Below are 18980 nucleotides of genomic sequence, written 5' to 3' on the forward strand. Positions count from 1 at the left end.
AGACAAACCCAAGAACTAGACTGTAGGATTCCGAGGCAGCAGCTGCTACCTTTGACGATTTTTAGTTGGTTTATTTCTTTATTGGATTTTGTTGTTGTTGTTGCTCCCAGAATAGCTTTTAGAATTTTTCTTGGCACCTGTCTGTCTCGAGGGACAATGGAGTGCATCCCCAATGTGTGTGTGTGTGTGAAATCACAGCACCTGCTGTGGCTGCAGAAACTGGTAACTCATAACTGTTGCCTCCTGTGTTGTTTCTGCTGCATTACCAGCACTGAAGTGACCTCCCTGGGGTGCAAGACTGGGCAGTGTATATGAAAGTCCTGGGCTGCCCAGATGACAAGACCCCCCTCTTGGCCTCACTGATGTGGACCAAAGGAAAGCAGAGCAATATGTTTGGCACCAGCTTGGCTGCAGGAATTGCCGGAAGGAGGCGTACAATACGCCACCCAACTGTCTTAGGGACTCCACTCCGAATTTGTGTAGGATTTACTCCTTAGTACTATCTTCTCCCGAAGATTTCCCCTTAAGGTAGTGGGTAAGTATTTAGAATGCCTCTTACATAACAGAATGGCAGCGAGGCTCCGAAAGGTTGGCTGACTCTTTTCTAGATTCCCACCCCCAAAAAGTGTTGCTTTATTGGGAAACGATGGATGCCACATCTTTTGTAAGCTCAGCCTGCCCCAATCTGGTGCCTTCCGAATGTTGTGGACTACAGTTCTATCAGCTCAGGGTTCTGCTGGCTGGGACTGATGGGATTTGCAGTCCAAAACATCTGCAGGGCACCAGGTTGGCAAAGGCTGGCAAACCACTTTGTTCGAACCAGCAGCCACTGAACCACTCACATTTTACTACAAAGTCTTCTCGTTTTTAGGCCCTCGGGTTAATGCTGCTCAGCACATAATCTCTGGCTTTTCCTTCTAAATATACAGTTAGCACGAACAAGCTATAACGCAGCTTCAAACGAGAGTCATAATTACAGCAGCTAAAAAGAGTAGCATTTCCCCCCTTCTACCCTGTGCACTGCCATTGACTTTTCACGGGTAAATGCCAAATCACACCCTTCAATATAAAAAGCCACGGCAGGTCAACACAGGTCTTTGCTTGTGCTGTCTTACGACATTGCACACTCTCTCTCTCTGACCTTTTTTTTAACCATTCGGAATTAAAGGTTCTCCAAGGAAGATCAAAATAACCCTTTCCACTCCGAAGACTGAAAGGGCACCATTCCAGAAGCCTGAATCTGCCATTCCCAGAGGCCACTGAGAAGAAGTGAGGGGATCGGGAGCAGGAGACTCTTTATTTATTTAATTTATGGGTCACACTTCAGTAAAACTACAGGGAAAACATGCAAGTGAAACAACAATGAAAACAAGGACACAGAGCAGATCAACACAGCAGTGAAACTCAACAGAGCAGATCAAACAATCATTAAATCCAGCTTGCATCCCATGCTAGAATGCCTGGACAAATGAAAACATCTTTCCCTGGTGCATCACGGTTGGCACCAGTTGAGCCTCCCTAAGGAGGGCATTCCAGAAGCAAGGGGCCATGACCAAAAAGTCCTTCTCCTTGGTAATCACCCAGCTCGCCTCAGGTGCAAAACAGAGCCGGTGCCGAGGTCTCAGGCCACTCCAGATGTTAGAGGGAAGCGTCAGGGCTTTGTGTTGTGCCCTGAAATGGACACGCAGCTACCAGCATTGTTTAAGAGCAGGTTTTGAATCATCAGTCCCAGTTAGTAATCCAGGCTGCATTCCTTGCCCTCACTCCCCCTCCAGTGGGACTTTGCAGGGTGGGGGAGTCACTGGAGCAACCACAGCCCAGCTGTTAATCGTGGCTGCTATGGAGGGTGGTGCTGCGGAGAATGACCAGGCCAAATCAATGCCAGATCCTGGCTGATACAGTGATCAGCTCTAGGTTGGTCCCAGTGCCTCACCCAACAGCCAGGAGATCAGCTTAAGAGCCATGGGATCCTGGGCCAGCTCAGCCCCAACCCTCCTCCCCACCCTGGATAACCCCAGCATGTGTCCCTCCTACACAGTTGAGCAGAAAGACATCTCTGCTCAATACACATACACCGTACAAGACAAAGGAAGCAACTGTTCTGCCAGTTGCTGCATTGTGTACCAACTGAAGTTTCTAAGAAGTCTTCAAAGGCAGCCCAACAAGCAAGGAATTGCAGTAGTTTAACCCAAGAGGTTTCCACACCTGGTCAACACAGGCCAGGCTCTTACTGTCAGTATACATCTATCTATTTATTTATCTATCTATCTATCTGTATCTATAGGTAGGTTGGTTGGTAGGTAGGTAGGTAGATATTAGGTTTCACCATTACCAGTTTGTGTCAGTATCTCTGTCACAGCTTAGTATGCTACAAAATCACCTCATGAATTAAGGTCATAAAAATATAAAATACCATATTTTTCGCCCCATAGGACGCACTTTTCCCCCTCCAAAAATGAAGGGGAAATGTGTGTGCATCCTATGGGGCGAATGAGGCTTTCGCTGAAGCCTGGGGAGCCCCACCGCCAGCCCCGCAAGCTCGGGGGGCAGCGGGTGGGGAAATATTTTTCCCCCTTTATTTCCCCCCCCAAAAAAAAATCTAGGTGCGTCCTATGGGCCGGTGCGTCCTATAGGGTGAAAAATACGGTATGCATATACACATTTAGAGCAATTAATGTGTGACTCACCACGCTGCAGCCGGGACAGTCAGGGCCATTCTCACAGGTTCTGTGGCGGGCCTGGATCCCGCCTCCACACTGGGATGTACAACGCTCCCAGGCACCCCAGCCAGTCCAGAACATGTGTGGAGAGCACAGCAGGTGCTCGTTGCAATACCTGTGAGAAGGAAAGCAAAAGAGAAAAGAAACAGTATACCTGGTCACAGCTATTTGCATTATTTAAGAACAGGGTTTAGTGCTTTCACTATCAAGAAGGTACACATACATTTCTGAAGACCAATGTGAAGCTGAATATGATTGTGGTCTTACCATAATATTTTGTGGTAATATATAGGGCTGGTCTCTGCCTCAAAAAGGTTACATTCAGAATTTTGAAAAAAAGGGCAAGATGGAGGATGGGGAGACGAATTGTAACAATAAGGGATGCATGTGAACAAGTGTGAGTAAAAGAACCTACATACACACATGGTGGGACTGTTGTCTTTTGAGAAAACACTGTGTAGTTATTTTACATATTTTATGTGCCATAACAAGGAACTTATTACCACATGTACCAGTGGTACAGTGGTACCTCGGGTTTCATATGCTTCAGGTTACATACGCTTCAGGTTACAGACTCTGCTAACCCAGAAATAGTGCTTCAGTTAAGAACTTTGCTTCAGGATAAGAACAGAAATCGCGTGGCGGTGGCATGGCGGCAGCAGGAGGCTCCATTAGCTAAAGTGGTGCTTCAGGTTAAGAACAGTTTCAGGTTAAGAACGGACCTCCAGAACGAATTAAGTACGTAACCAGAGGTACCACTGTATTCCTGTCAGGATATATTCAAGAGACCGTGACCCATCTTGATTTAGTTTTTGCTGGTAGCAGCTAAGATCTGACTTGCTAGATTTTTGAAACATGCAAATAGACCAAAAATTTTAAAAGGTTGTCTGAGTTCTAGGCTATTGCAGCTATGGAAAAGAGGGAGTCTGTTCCGCTGTCAAACAGCTCTTACTGTCAGAAAGTTCTTCCTGATGTTTAGTCAGAATCTCATGTCTTGTAACTTGAATCCATTGGTTCAAGTCCTTCCCTCCAAAGCAGGGGAAAACAAACTTGCTCCATTGTCTATGTGACAGCCCTTGAGATATTTGAAGATGCCTAGCATATCTCCTCTCAGTCTCCTCTTTACAGGCTAAGCATAGCGTACACAATTCCCTCCACTGTTCCCCATAAGGCTTTGTTTCCAGAACCTTTATCATCTGGACTGCACACATTCCAGCTTGTCAAAATTGACTATGAAGGCCTTTTCAGTTGTGGATTTTTCAGCTGCCAAAGTTTTTGCTGCTGTTTTTTTCCTGCTTTTTTCTATGTATTGTTGTTTGTTGTATGGCTTTTATTGTAAAGCATTGTTCTTTTCTCCTGGTGCTATGTTATGCTTTATTTTCTTATAGTTTTGTAAGTTGCTTAGATACTTTTTCTGTAGCAACCAACTTATAAAAATTAATAACATGATACCTGTCAGATGCGGGTGGTGGTTGCTCGTGAGTAACCAGGCAGGACTCCAACCTGTCTTTTACAAGTTTTATTGGTGCAAACTATTTACAGTGCAGAACCAACAAGTTCATGTCCATCTTAGTCACTTGCAGGATCTGGGAGTGGCCTCTTCTGGCTTCTCCCCAACATAAGAACTTAGTCACCCCAAATCTCCTCCTCCCCTCCTTGCGTTTCACCCCCCTGTGCAGGCTGGGCGATGGAAGTGGCGTGTCTGCCTCCTGGCCAGCCTGGCCAGGTGAGGCGCTTGGGCTCTCAGCAGCATCTTCCAGCCCTCTCCTCGCTTGGCTGGCCCCTTCCCTTTCTGCTCCACTGGAGGTGTGGCTTTCCCCACCGCTGGACAAGGAGCTGCTCCTCAGAAGCCTCATAGGCTCTCTGTATTCCCCTGCCTCCCTCCCCTGTTCCGATGGCAGTCCCCTGACAATACCCAACCGAAAATTGCCCCATATCAAGCACTACGCGTTCAAGGATATTGTCTCTACTGGCAGTTATGGAACTTCTCTCTCTCTCTCTCTCTCTCTCCCTCCCTCCCTCCCTCCTCCCCCCCCCCTCTCTCTCTCTCACACACACACAAAAAAAGCACAGCAGACAACTCAAGCCCAGTACATGCACAGGACTCTCGACTGCAGCCAGAGAATTTGTAAAAACTGCTTTGCTTTTAATAAAACAAAACGAGACATGAAGCCAACTTCACATTTTCCTCCCAGTCAGAATGAGCCACGGCACACATGTTAAATTGCTGCACCAAGCAGACAAGCCCCAGAAGCCTCCAAGTCTCATTGTGGGGGTGAATCTGCTGGAACGCAGGATTTTGAGCAAAGTCTGATTAATCCTCTTTCTGGAAGCATTTCAAGCTAGCAGGAAGTGCTTTTCCCCAGCTGCTCTTCCCCTGCCTGTTAATTTCTTCTTTTCTGAGGACCCAGAGGGCTTATGTTTTGCAGCGATTCTGCAAAACAAGCAATGCAAGGGTTTTAGATCTGTGAAACTGGAGACCTCTGCACTGACCCTGCGTCTGAAAGTGATGAGGGCAGAAGTGAGAGGGTGACATGGAAAAATTGCCAGGCCAGTGACATGACCCTTGATGCATCGACTGAGGCCATAGTCAATCTCCCCAAAGATAGCAATTGCTATTTGAAGGTGTGGAAGGGAGAGGGGGAGGAGCGACAGATGATTAAAAACATGCACACAAGCTGGTCCCTTCCCTCCAGTGACTCCAAACTCAAGCTTGTTTCCTGGAAAAGAATTCATTGTGCTCACACAGACTTCATATTTCCCTCCATAGAATGGGAACAGATGCTCGTTCTTATGGTGACTGAGCACCTCACAAACGCAACACCAGCACACTTACAGGGTTGGGGGCAGCAATACTGGCGGTATTTGGTGATGTAGCTTAGTAATAGTTACGATGAGGCAAAAGGAATTAACTACAGCAATTATCTCCACGTGTCCCAGGGCTGGGAGAAGGCTGGCAGTGACCTGCTCCCTTGCCACACCATTTACTTGCATGAGCAGTTTTTGCTTCTTTCACAGCGGTCTGGCTAGTTGCATTCTGCTTTTCATTCCACAGAACTTAGAAGATGCCATCAAAGATAAAAGCCTGCTCTTTTCCACGCAGCCTGACCCTTGGCTCCCCTCCTTGGTCATTATACCGGTGGGAAGTTTCAGACTGCGCCCAGGAAAGCCCTGGAGCTTCTGAGAACTCAGCAAGAGTGGACAGCCTCCCCAAAGGGCAGCTCTTCCTGCATTATTACAGATCTTCCCTTGCAAAGCCCATCTGCAAGGAAGCCTTGGGCATGTTCTGGGTTGCTTCCCCTGAAAACATGCTCCAGAAGATTTTGCAACGCCCCAGATTTTTGTTTCAGATGTGCTGGGGTCCGGAAGCAGACAGGTCAAGTTGTAAAGAGTATCCTGACAGCAGGAAATTTTAAAACCTCTGCTTTAAAGTGTGATGGAGCCTGTGTGGTGGAAGCATGAGGAACCCCAGCTCTGCCAAGCTGGAAGAGGTGAGCTTTATATAGCAATTAAAATACTTTTTAAGTATAGTCTGCTTTAATGTAACATAGATTGTTAGGCAGCTACAACCTTGAAAGCATTCTCTAGAGCTTTACAGAGCCTTAGAATACTCAGTGAAGAAATCAAAAACCAGCTGGCTAACAATCCAGTGCAGAGATCATACACTTTCCCCTGAATTGCAGGTTTTGAAGGCAGTCATGTGCCAGGCTAAAGGCGCCTCAGGGAGAGGCAGAACTATGTGGCAATGCTGATTTGGGGAGATCCCAACTAAGTGAAAACTGCAACTGAATTTTTATTCCCTCAGTAACTATAAGGATGCTACAAGCAGAAATAGCAGAAATCGGAGGAGCAAAGGCTGATTGACACAAAGGAGGAGAAATGAAAGAGGTTGATAGAATCAAGGAGACACCTAAAGGTTAAGTCAATGACGAGGAGAAAGCAGCTTACCTTTCTTCCCGGTTCTGTCCCACACACACACGGCCTCCATGCCGAGGGCTTGGGTTGGTGCAAGAGCGCTGGCGGACTTGGAAGCCTATCCCACAGGAAGTGCTGCAAGGGGACCAAGATGTCCAAGGAGTCCAGCCTCCATTTCTAGAAGAATAAGGGAGCAGAACTCTGAACCTACGTGGGAAACAGCTGTTTGGAAGGGATTGTGGAAATCTGGACTGAGGGGAAAGGGCAGGCAAGGAAAGAGTTAAGCACCCCTTTCTCCCACTACTCCAGTGATTTTTTCTTTAAAAAATTACATCCTATACACATCCAAAGTTGACATTTTAAGGTTTATACCTAAAAGATCCTACATTTACACCTAAAACATGTATGGAGTGGCCCAAAGTGCGACATCAATACCCATTTGCAGAAAAGTTCCCCACCCCTTCAAGGTCCCCTCCTCTTTCTTTGGCTCACCTGGAGCAGTTGGCCACTTCTAGACTTGGCCCTTCACACTGCCGCCCTCCGCATTTTGGAACTGGGCTGTCACACGAGCGTCTTCTGCAGAGGCAAAAGCCCACACTGGAGCCGTCCACGTGGGAGCAAGACTTCCACTCTGACCAGGCTCCAAAATGGCCATCCACAGTCAGATTCCTTACCTAGAAAGCAAAAGGCAAAAAGACAAGCTCTGGTTGCCATAGTTAAGGTAATAATCACAGCAGTCATGGAGCTCAGCTCTTGCTGAATTATACTGCTTTCATATGCTTGAATATTTCTCATTAAAAAAAAACAAAAAACACTTCTGCATTTCAAAAATTAGCATGCCTGGGGAATAGGGCTTTATTTCCCTAATGTGACAGCTTTCCATACGCAGGGAGTTTTTGCATATAGGGAAAATTTAAACATGGGACTTCCTCACTTTCATCATGAAGTGATACAGTCCTATGAGGACTGTACTATGATGCGATTCTGCTGGCAATGTGTGTCAATCGCTGTCATTTTACCATTTCCTCAAAATTCTAGACCAAAAGGCTTTCTCCATCTTTTCTACAAAAGGGGAAATTATCTCATTGCACACAAGACATTTTTCATTATGCATGTTGAGTATTTTTGCCTCTTCAAGACCCAGCATGTACAACTGGAGCTGCTGGATCATGGCCACAGTGTGCCCAAAACGTATTACCAGCTGTCTCACATACCAGCTGTCTCTTAGCAGAGGCAGCCAGGGTTCATCAAGCCATTCAACACCCCGAACAGCTGTGCTATATGCAGCAATCTGCAGATACTATGATTGTGTATCAAAAAGACTGGCTTCCTGCTGCCATCAACATTACCTTAGGTTCTTCGGGGAAATTGTTCAGTTCACAGTTTTGCAATTCAGTTCATACATATAGACCAGAAATAAATTGAAGTAGATACTTGGTGCATTGAGTTGAAACATAGGCTTAAAAATAAATAAGCTGAAAGTAGACAGCCATTTTAAGTGTTGGGGAAGTTGTTTCAATACACAATCTCTACCTTAAAAACCAAACACCTTGGAAGGCAGTGAATGCATGTCAGAAACCCTTCAACCACCCAACAGCATGCCTGTCTCCCTTCATTGATAGTCCACTAGCTGTAATCATTGATGATATATGATTATGTGAATGACATTGGTCACCAGTGCAACATACCTCAAGCTTAGAGAAAAGCAGCATATTCAACTAGCATTGACACAGATAAAAGGCTATCATGCAGTGCAAAGGTGTAAGAATGAAAGAAAATTAGTCTGGACTCAACAAACCCATCAGGCAGATCACCGGGAGCAAGTGTGACATTACCAAGTCCCATGAGCAAGTTAAACAAGGCTGGGAGCAACAGGCTCAAGAGTCCTCCAGCCTTGCTCCCATTTGCCTGGCCTGGCATTCCTGCCTCTCCAACCCACAGCCCTCCGGGGCCAGCTTACAGCATCACTTGTCACTGGGCCCCTGGGAGGCTTCCTGGCAGTCTTCCTCTTTATCAACCTCTCCTTTCACGGAGCCCCTTCTCCTCAGACTCGGGCTCGCCTACCTAACTTGCTAGATTTTGACTGCTCAGCCCCCTGCTTCCGGTCTGAACTCTTCTGCCTCAAGACTCCCTTCTTCCCACTCTGCTCCAAACCTGCATTTCCCTGAGTGCCCTGCAGCACAGCCTTGGATTCCTTCCCACTTCCTGCCAACAGCACACATCTCTTGGGATGTCCCAATCCCTGTGCGAGGCTTCCGCAGCCAGCCTGACGTTCCACTTCTCTGCAACAACTGCAATTGCCAGCATCCTACAGCTGCAACAGACGGATCTTCTCTTGTTATGCATGTGAGACTGTTGGTGGATAACTTAATGACTCAGACATACAAATCATGCTGCGTAACAGCTTGCAGAGGAAAGAAGAAAGGTTCAGCCTGTGGCTCAGATCAGAGAGACAAGAAGGCTTGAACTGACATTATTTGTGCATAATCACTTCCTTGACCCAAATACTCAGACTTACTTCTGCGGGAATCACTTGGGCTCAGGGAAAAGAAGAATCTGAATTGAACTTACTGGACACAATGAGATGCTTTGCTCCCACTGACTCATACTCAGGCTTTCTTCCAGTGGTGTGCACTTCTTGAGCACCAGGTCCCAGCCGCAGTAAGGATCCTGGGATCCAACACATGCGCTGGAAACACAAACCCAAAACATCAGACTGCAGTATAATCGTGCACCAGGAAGGGCTTCAAGTGGGTCCACGCTCAAGAAGGCATGTGCTGTAGAGGGGCACAGAGGACTTGTCAACCTGGGAAGGGAGCCCATCTAGGAGAAGGAAAGCTCTGATCCTAAATCTCTGCTGCCTTGTGACTATATTCATTCATGAGAAAGGCTTTGGGATTAGACCCTGAGGAAAAATCTGTACCACCTGCCTTGTGGGACACATTAAGGAGAAGAAAAGGCTCAGGAGTGAACCCTGCACAAATCCAGAGTGGAGTCCTGAAGGCAGCTGGGTGGCGCCTGGTACACCCCCTTCCGGCAACACGTGCAGCCAAGCTGGGGCGAAGCCTTTTGCTCTGCTTCCATCTGGACATCAGCAAGGCTGAGAGAGGGGTCTTGTCATCTGGGCAGCCCAGGACCTTCATACATGCTGCCCAGCCTTGCACCCCCGAGGTCACTTCAGTGCTGCTAACACAGCAGTTTGACTTTACCCCCTGGAGGAGCACTCCATTGTCCCTCGAGACAGATGGATACAAACAACCTGTGCTTGAGAAAGAGCTGCTGTTTCTAGCAAAAGACCTATCACACTTGACAAGTAGGGCAGAGTAGGAGGGAGAATTCTAGCCCTTCCCCAACTCTCCTCCCCATTCCAGAGAGGTCTCAGAGGTTGAATTTCCCTACAGATAATCTCCATTTGTTGGAGCAATTACGGTAATAGTTTTCTGGAGATGTTCTACTTTGTCCCAAAAGGAAAAGCACTGTAGATTACCATATTTTTTGCACCATAACACTCACTTTTTTCCTCCTAGAAAGCAAGGGGAAATGTCTGTGCGTGTTATGGAGGAAATGCCTACGGGTGGCATGCCTATGGATTTTCCTCCTCTAAAAACTATGTGCGTGTTATGGTCGGGTGCGTGTTATAGAACGAAAAATACGGTATATTACTGAGATTAGATAATTATTAAACCCTTTAATTGGAATATTAAACAACTAAAGCTTCAGCTGATTAATTGATAGGAGGCTATTTTGGATGGGTGCAATGGACCTCAACTGTCCTTGAGCACATGTGCAAACCAGAGAAACTGTGGCAACCATGCACATACCACAACTACATGCACATACCACACCACTTTCTCCTCAGCTAGCAGTAAGTCTTGATTCCCCCCCCCCCCCCCAAAAAAAAAACCTCTTTATTTTATGGGGGTTGATCTTCATAGATAATGCATCTTGGAGGAACCCCACCCCCCATTCAATTAATAGATTAAGTGGAAGTTGAATGATCAACTAAAATTCTTTTGGATTGGCTGGTGGCCCCAACAGTAATGCGTTTTTACAAATCCCTGATATCTTTGAATTCTGCACTTCTCACAGTCAGCCAGCCAGATACCTGTGTGTTTTGTAAAACAGACATCTCTTCAGTGGGATCTTCACCACACTTCTCTGAAGGCCCACATATAGAGCACTCTGGCTGTGTAAAATCTGCAGACTCCTGATGGGCTCCCACTGCTTCTTTGGGAATATGTCAATCTCCTCCAGCAAGCAGCTGCTCGATGTTTGATTAACTGGAGCAAGTACTTTCTTAATAGTGCCATGATCTGTAACGGCAAGAGAAGGGAGTTATTTGTGAAAACAATGATGCAAGTAGAGGATGCATGAAACCAACTGACACTGAATTGACCAAATGGCCCATCTTGCAAGGTGTTGTGTAATCTGACTGGAAACAGCTCTCCAGGATTTGGACTTTTAGGCAGATATATGCAATAATTGCTGCGCTGCGCAGGAGTGTAACTGTGCTCCAGAGCACTGATTGGCAACTAGTTTCAACCCAGGGCCTCTTAGAATAAGGGATGGGCAATGGCTGACCAGGGTACTGCCCCAACTGGACAACCAGTAAATCTCACTCCTATGGCCACTATTCAATCCTTATTCTCCTCTTGCCTTAGGCTTCCAGTTGCTGATCCATGGGGTGGTGAACCTGCAGCACGGGTGGCACAAGTGATACTGGTATCATAGAATTGTAGAGTTCCAACTATAGAGTTGGAAGGGACCCCAAGGGTCATCTAGTCCAACCCTCTGCAATACAGGAATCTTTTGCCCAATGCGGGGCTCGAACCCATGACCCTGAGATGAAGAGTCTTTTGCCCCACTGGCTGAGCTATCCCGGCTGTGACAGAATCACACCTGCACTTCTGCCTGCCTCTCCTGATGGATGCTCTCTAGATCAACAGACTACAAGCAAGAATGCCACTCTCCCACCCTTTAGACTGGCAGCACACTTGACCAAAAGGTTAATCACAACTCTTGTTTGGAGTTCCTCTGGGCAGCCAGCCACTTTCCCTTCATACAAAACAAGACCAGGAATGCAATACCATGTGCAGAGAGACCCCTGAACCGTGCAACGGACTCCTGTTTGCTCCTCCCGTGGCCCAAGGGCAGCCAGCCATTCAAGGGAAGGGAGGCCTGAGAGCATCTCCTGTCCAGCGCCTCTTGTTGCCCAGTTAGGCCTGCAATTGTTGGATAAAATACCATGGGAATGATCCAGTCCAGTGAACAGGGACATAAGCATAGATTAACTCCCACTCTTCTCTTTCCCAGTGCTTCCTTTGTATTGTGTGGAGGCCTAGATACCTAAGCTTAAGTCAAGGAAACATTCTGTTTGTTCTAATATCCCATTCTGTTCATTTCTGTTTCTGTAATTATTACCATAGATCATATTCTGTCTGGGGCTTGGAGGGAAAACTGCACTTTTTATGATTTTTCGATCGCTCAGATATGCTATCCTTAGACTATTACACAGGAAAAGTTAATTTAAAATTAAATCAAAATGTAACACTGTGAATATTAAATCTTCGTCAAGAAAACGCAGCTAGGTCCAGAGAAGCGGACACGCTCCAGAGAAGCGGACATGCTCCAGAGAAGTGGACACGGAGCAATGGTTCCAAATTACAAGAAAAAAGATTCCACCTAAACATTAGGAAGAACTTCCTGACAGTAAGAGCTGTTTGACAGTGGAATTTGCTGCCAAGGAGTGTGGTGGAGTCTCCTTCTTTGGAGGTCTTTAAGCAGAGGCTTGACAACCATATGTCAGGAGTGCTCTGATGGTGTTTCCTGCTTGGCAGGGGGTTGGACTCGATGGCCCTTGTGGTCTCTTCCAACTCTAGGATTCTATGATTCTATGAGGTACACAAGCCTTTGTTCGAGACAGCGAAGGCGGGAGACAGGCGTGTACATATTCTGTGGACAGAAAACAGCACCAAACTTCTGAGGAAACCAGGGGACAAAGTTCTACATATCTCTGCCTGGATCCAAAAAGTGATGAGTGGAAGGAAATAGTGCTCTTTTGAAAACGTGCTAAAGGGAGGACGCCACACTAACTATAAGGGGTAGGCTCTATAGCAATCCTCTTGTGAAAGGAGAACATGGATTTAGTTTTCCTCTTCTCATTCAGTGCTCTGAACAGCTCTTCCACACAAGGAAGAAGGGCATTTTGGGATCCATCCCTCACTGCAGTTCCCTTGCTTGTTGCAACCTTCCATGGGTCTCCACTTGCACACATTACAAGCTGGATCCTGAACACAAACTGGTTCTGACCTGATCTTCTAAAGAGAGAATTCTGAGTCTTCTGCTGTGCTGCCATAGAAATTAAATCTGGTGAGGACAGGAATCTTAGCATTGCAGCTGTACTGCTGCTGTAACCAGTTAATCCCGAGAGTATTTCAGATGTAGTAATAGTCCCTTAGAAAAAGCTAATATGAAATATTTCAGTTAATTTCTTTCCTTATGCAACAGCATCAGGCCAGAGAAGCTGCGGTGAAGGAGGAGCAGAATTTGCAGTCTAGGAGCATCAGTCTGGAATGGCTGTGTGCAATCCCTTAACCACCAACCGTTTCCCCTCTGCACCTCCCCAGCTCCACTTATGAAGCAAGCTTACTTATGGGTGTCCTGGCTGGAGGGGCAAAGGTGTGGGGGAGGAAAAGTGGCTGATGAGAGAAGTAGGCAGAGAAAGATTTATGCAGGTGATGATCCATTAAAAATGTGCAGATAAGTGAATTCATCTGCAAACTCCTCAGATACATTAAAAGGCACCATCCAAAATGATAATTCATTTGAGTTCCTTGAGTCTATCTTGAGGACGCCATGAGACAATCCGCTTTACATTTTCAGAATCAAGTAAGTATTTTGACAATTGCTTGTCATGCTGTCCAAATGCTTATTCTACAGCAATAGGATAATTATGGTTATCTTTTCACATCCCTCTGAATGAGATTTCTCTCATTCAGCCTTGTCCTTTTCCGAGTTGTGCTTTTAATGGCTTCATCTCTACACCCGGTGATTATTCAAAAGAAAAGGCTGTGCCCTAGTCAAAACAAAGAGTTTTGATGAAGAACAAAAGAATCAGGGAACAAAAAATTCTGTTTTCCTAACCCGTCTATCATGAGACAAACCTGTTTCTGAATGGGATGTGACTGCCTGGGTTTCCTCCCCAAAATCAGGCAATGCACATGCTCATGAAACAAAACCCAGGCCAAGCACCACATCACACATACCTAAGGACACCTCCCTCTTCTGGCGTACTATATCAGGCCTCCTGGAGAATGATCGCAACATGCCAGTCTGCGCTATCAAACCTCTTGAATGGATGCAGTCCTATCACTCACTCGATCGAGACCAGGATGCTGAGTCCAATCAGCTAACAGTATCCCCAGAAAATTTACCAGCCTGGCCTCCAGTCAAAAACCTCATTATGCAGCTAAAAAACAATAAAGCACCAGGCATTGATCACTTGCCTCCAGAACTCTTGAAATCCAATATTGATTGGTGGGCACCCCTGCTTGTGGTAATCTTCTCACTTATTGACTCATCTGGTCTACTCCCAGATGCCTGGGCCACAGCGGTATATTCAAAAAGGGCCTCACATCTGATCTGGCTAGCTACAGACCAATCAGTTTGTTACCTATAACTAGTAAACTATATGCAAAGCACTTCTATAACAAACTAGCCGACTGGATAGACGATGAGGCTATTCTCACTGAAGAGCAAGCAGGATTTAGGCAAGGCAGATCCACTCTAGATCATTGCTTTGTTCTAGCATATCTCATAGACAAGTAAGCTAAGAAACCATGTGGTGTGCTTTACGCTGTTTTCATCAATTTGAAAGCTGCATTTGACTCAATTTCGCAAATAAGACTCTGGGATAAGCTGAACTCCTCAAGTATAGACAAAAGACTACTGTACTTGATCAAATGCTTATATGAAGATACAGTGTTGAAAGTGTGCTGCTCCACAAATGGACAACTTACAGCATCTATACAAGCCACAAAGGGAGTCAAGCAAGGGTGTATCCTAGCCCCGACACTGTTCAACTTGTATATAAATGACATTGTCCAGTGTCTAACATCTCCACCCCTAAATTGGCCACAAAACCCATCTCAATACTATTATATGCAGATGATGCGATTCTTCTATCCCAAACAAAAGTAGGCCTAAAAAGACTAATCAGAGCATTTTCAGGATATTGCCAGAGAGAACAGCTGGCCATGAATTATCGTATTTTTCGACCTATAAGACGCACCGTATTTTTCGCTCTATAAGTCGCACCAGACCATAAGACGCACCTAGTTTTTGGAGGAGGAGGACAACAAGAAAAAAAATATTCTGAATCCCATAGGCCAGGACAGCAAGCGGGATCGCAGCTCAGTGATCCCGCTTGCTGTCCTGGCTTATGGGATAGCTGCGCGCAGCCTCTCCCGGGCAGCGGCATGAATTCTCCCCCTGCCCGGGAGAGGCTGTGAGCGGCTAAGGCTCCCCCAAGAGCCACGCTCCCTTTAAAGAGCGCGTGGAGCGTGTGTGCGGCTCTTTAAAGGGAGCACTAAGCAGAGCCTCCCACCTGCATTTGCTCCATAAGATGCACACACATTTCCCCTTACTTTTTAGGAGGGGAAAAGTGCATCTTATAGAGCGAAAAATACAATACAAGAAAACAATAGTCATGGTTTTCTGAAGAAACTATAGGGCCCATAGATGGCGCATGGACAACCAGCTAATTGAACAGGTCAAAGTTTTCAAATATCTTGGCCTTATTTTCCAGTCTACAGGGTCATGGGGAGCACACCAGAAATGTGCAAGGAAAAAGCATCCCAAAGCGCCAAAATTCTGACACGCTTTTTCCACACAAAATGTGGTAAACATATACTCTCAGTCCTGGAAGTGTTCCAAGCTAAACCCCTAGCACAGTTGTTACATGGGGCTCAGATCTAGACAGGCACTCACCTTGCATCTACGGAAGCTGTCCAATCAAAGTTCTTAAGGCAAATTTTCTCTGTACTACCCTGTGCCCCAAGCACATCATTGCGCACAGAGGCTAATCTTCCCTCAGTAGAATTACGGATCTGGCCTAGGACACAACTCTTGGCTTCACCTAAACTCAAATCCCCCCAGTCTAATATCCCTAGTGCTGCAAGATTGTCACAAGAGCGCCTGGACTAAAATTGTCTATCAAATATTTCACTCTTGTGGTTTATCACCACAACAGCTACTCACTTTGGGTTTTAGTAAAGCAAACAGTCTAATTTGTCAACACCTAAATGATATCGAGCGCCAGAACAACTTGGTTTCAATAAGGAAATTTTGCCCATGGTATGCCTATTTTCCACCTTCCTTCCCATTTTGACTCTCTGGCACCCTATCTGCATAACCTAGCAATTCTAAAATATAGATACGCTTTTACTCTCACAAGATTGAATGTATTGCCCTTGGCTGTACTTGAGGGACGATTCCAACAGATTCCACATGAAAAACTCTTATGTCCCTGTGGAGATGGCAGTCCCGAGTTGGTGGCGCGTGCCCTTCTGGCTTGCACTCTTGATTAAGACTTGAGGAATGAGATTATCACCCCTCTTTTATTGTCCATTCTAGGTCGCTCAAGCACTGCCACAGGGTCCTTTCTCTTGGCAGATTAAGATGAGCAGGTGACAGCAAAGGTTGTAAGGTTTTTAGCTGGGGCAATCAGAATAGGATCCACTATTTGACTATTGATTCAAAACCCTAAAATGTATTTTAGATAACTGACTTTTTATTTCTATTGTTTGTATAACATTTTATTGTTTTATTGCTATGACCAATGGCTGACGCAAATAAAGATTCATTCATTCATACCCCAGAAGCTTTTGCTCCTTACAGCCTTCTAAAACAGGTTGCTAGAAGCAAGCAGCCAAGTGGGGGCCCTTTCTTGATTGATTCTGTCCTTCTACAGTACCGAGGGAGAAGGCATTTTAAGACTGGTTAGGGTAAGGCAGAGGGAGCCAATGTGATACCTTCGAGACATTATTGGACTCCAGTTTCCACATCTTCCCCAGCCAGCATACTCAATGCCCAGGGAAGACGTGAGCTATGGTCCAACAATATCTGGAGGGCCCCACACTGGGGTATGGCAAGGGGATAATGACCTCTGTGACACTGAGGTATTCCTCCAAAAGAAACCTTCTCCCTGCAAATAATGGGCTTTGGCAAGACAAGGTGCAGCCTGTTTGTCTTCTGCTGCCAACCCCAGATACCGGGCCCTTTGCCCATTCCCCAAACCACATGAGAGCCACTGTCCCATGGGGCTTCCATGGGGCTGGGATAATGTTCAAGTGACCCAAACACATAGACATGAACGGACGCCATAGTGACTTTAGCTTCCTATGGAGTTTCTGAACAGTACTCACACACTGTCCAGCTATGCCATGTTTAAAACTGCTTTTAATACTTCCTTCATTTTCAAATGTGATTTGCTCAGTGGCCCAGGAGGTCTCGGGTGAGAAACACTAGACCAGAGGTTATGAGCACAAAGTGCTGTTTTGTAGCCATGCCATGTATACTGAAGCAGAAAGGAAGAGGGTGCAACTCCACAAAGGGCTGATGCAGGAAGATATACTGATGCTTCAAAAGTAATTACTATGCACCTTTATGGAAAACTGGAGACTACAGGATAAATCTCTACAAGAAAATGTGATACTTAATTTTCTTATTTTAAAAAAATTCTATGAGACTGTATTTGAGCACTTGGAAGGAGAGGGAGAGAGCGAGTGAGGAACAAGGCAAGGCAGATAGAAATAGAGAAACCACTAGTAGTGGCTCTTTCAAGATTTTTGTCAGCTCAAAGGTTCACTTCTGGTTCCTGCCCTGAGACCACGCACACACTAGAAACATCCCTGATCCACATATCCAGACTTGCACATGAACTTACGGTAAGTATGCACAGTCCAAGCACAGAGAGATTTATTCTGCTGGGCTGCGTGATAAATTGCGAATGGGCCAAGGCACAGATTTATATAGCATAGCAAACAAGTACAGTGATACCTCTGGTTACGTATTTAATTTGTTCCGGAGATCCGTTCTTAACCTGAAACTGTTCTTAACCTGAAGCACCACTTTAGCTAATGGGGCCTCCCGCTGCTGCCGTGTGATTTCTGTTCTCATCCTGAAGCAAAGTTCTTAACCCGAGGTACTACTTCCAGGTTAGCGGAGTCTGTAACCTGAAGTGTTTGTAACCTAAAGCATCTGTAACCCGAGGTACCACTGTATATGTATTTGTGGCTGCAGAGGTGAACAATGGGAACCTGTCTCATTTTACCTAAGTCTGGCACTAACACCTTCCAAGCTTCAGGGTTAATTTCTCTTTTTTGCTGCAACTCCCAGCCCCCCCCCCCGACCACTAGCCATGCTGGCTGGGGCTGATAATGGGAGCCACAGTCCAACAACAACTGGAGGGTAAGGTGTTGGCTACAGAGGCAGTTTTAGCTCAACAACTTTGGGTCTATCCAGAGTGTAAATGACAACTATCCAGAGTGTAAATGACACACCACTGTGTCTCCAGTTACTATGGGCAAGGACACTGTGGTTCTCCTAAACAAAAAACATACCCATATACGAGGGTCAGGGAACATTCCTATATGATACAATGGATGAACATTCTTGAGCTCTGTCTGCAATTAACAGCAGCCAAGTTGAAAGAAATCCAATAATTACAACCTTGCTGCTAAAAAGACTTCTGCTACAGACACACTTTCCCAGCTAAACACAGCTCACTGTTGTTAGTTATAAATAAAAATGAATGGAGGGAGAAGTTTTGTACACTACAGTGGTACCTTGGGTTACATATGCTTCAGGTTACAGACTCCGCTAACCCAGAAATAGTACCTCGGGTTAAGAACTTTGCTTCAGGATGAGAACAGAAATCGTGCTCCGGCGGCACGGCAGCAACAGGTGGCCCCATTAGCGAAAGTGGTGCTTCAAGTTAAGAACAGACCTCTGGAACAAATTAAGTACGTGACCAGAGGTACCACTGTATTAGTGTTTTTAAAATCTTCAGAACTCAAAAGACATACAAAAGATCATCAGTTGCATCTGAGTAATTTCTGTCTCTTAGCTTTTTCCTGGCTCCTACTGCACCCCTTGGCCCTGTTTCACTTGCTTCCTTTGCTTCCCATACTATTTAATGTTTCGAGGAAAACATGCAATATGCAGATTCAAGGCTCTCCACTATAAGTCCTGCCTCCATTAGTGCTGCCAGGTAGGAGGGTAAATATCTGCAACACTACACTGTCTGAAAGTGAAGAACTCTGCAGGGTGAAATCTGGTTTAAAA

General features: G+C 45.8%; 1 protein-coding gene across 5 annotated transcripts in view; it reads right to left on the reverse strand.

The window, feature by feature from the left end:
- Positions 1–18980, reverse strand: part of SEMA5A (semaphorin 5A) — a 149731-nt gene that overhangs the window by 21284 nt on the left and 109467 nt on the right. For all 5 annotated transcript variants that reach the window (XM_079983485.1, XM_079983486.1, XM_079983489.1 and 2 more), the window contains exons 11-15: positions 10741–10948; positions 9207–9324; positions 7128–7309; positions 6669–6812; positions 2688–2835 (exon numbers count right to left, since the gene is read on the reverse strand). In XM_079983485.1, the coding sequence (XP_079839611.1) occupies positions 2688–2835; positions 6669–6812; positions 7128–7309; positions 9207–9324; positions 10741–10948 (800 nt within the window). The remainder of the gene's footprint in view (positions 1–2687; positions 2836–6668; positions 6813–7127; positions 7310–9206; positions 9325–10740; positions 10949–18980) is intronic.

Source organism: Podarcis cretensis, assembly GCF_951804945.1.
Source record: "Podarcis cretensis genome assembly, chromosome: 7".
Taxonomy (NCBI): Eukaryota; Metazoa; Chordata; class Lepidosauria; order Squamata; family Lacertidae; genus Podarcis; species Podarcis cretensis.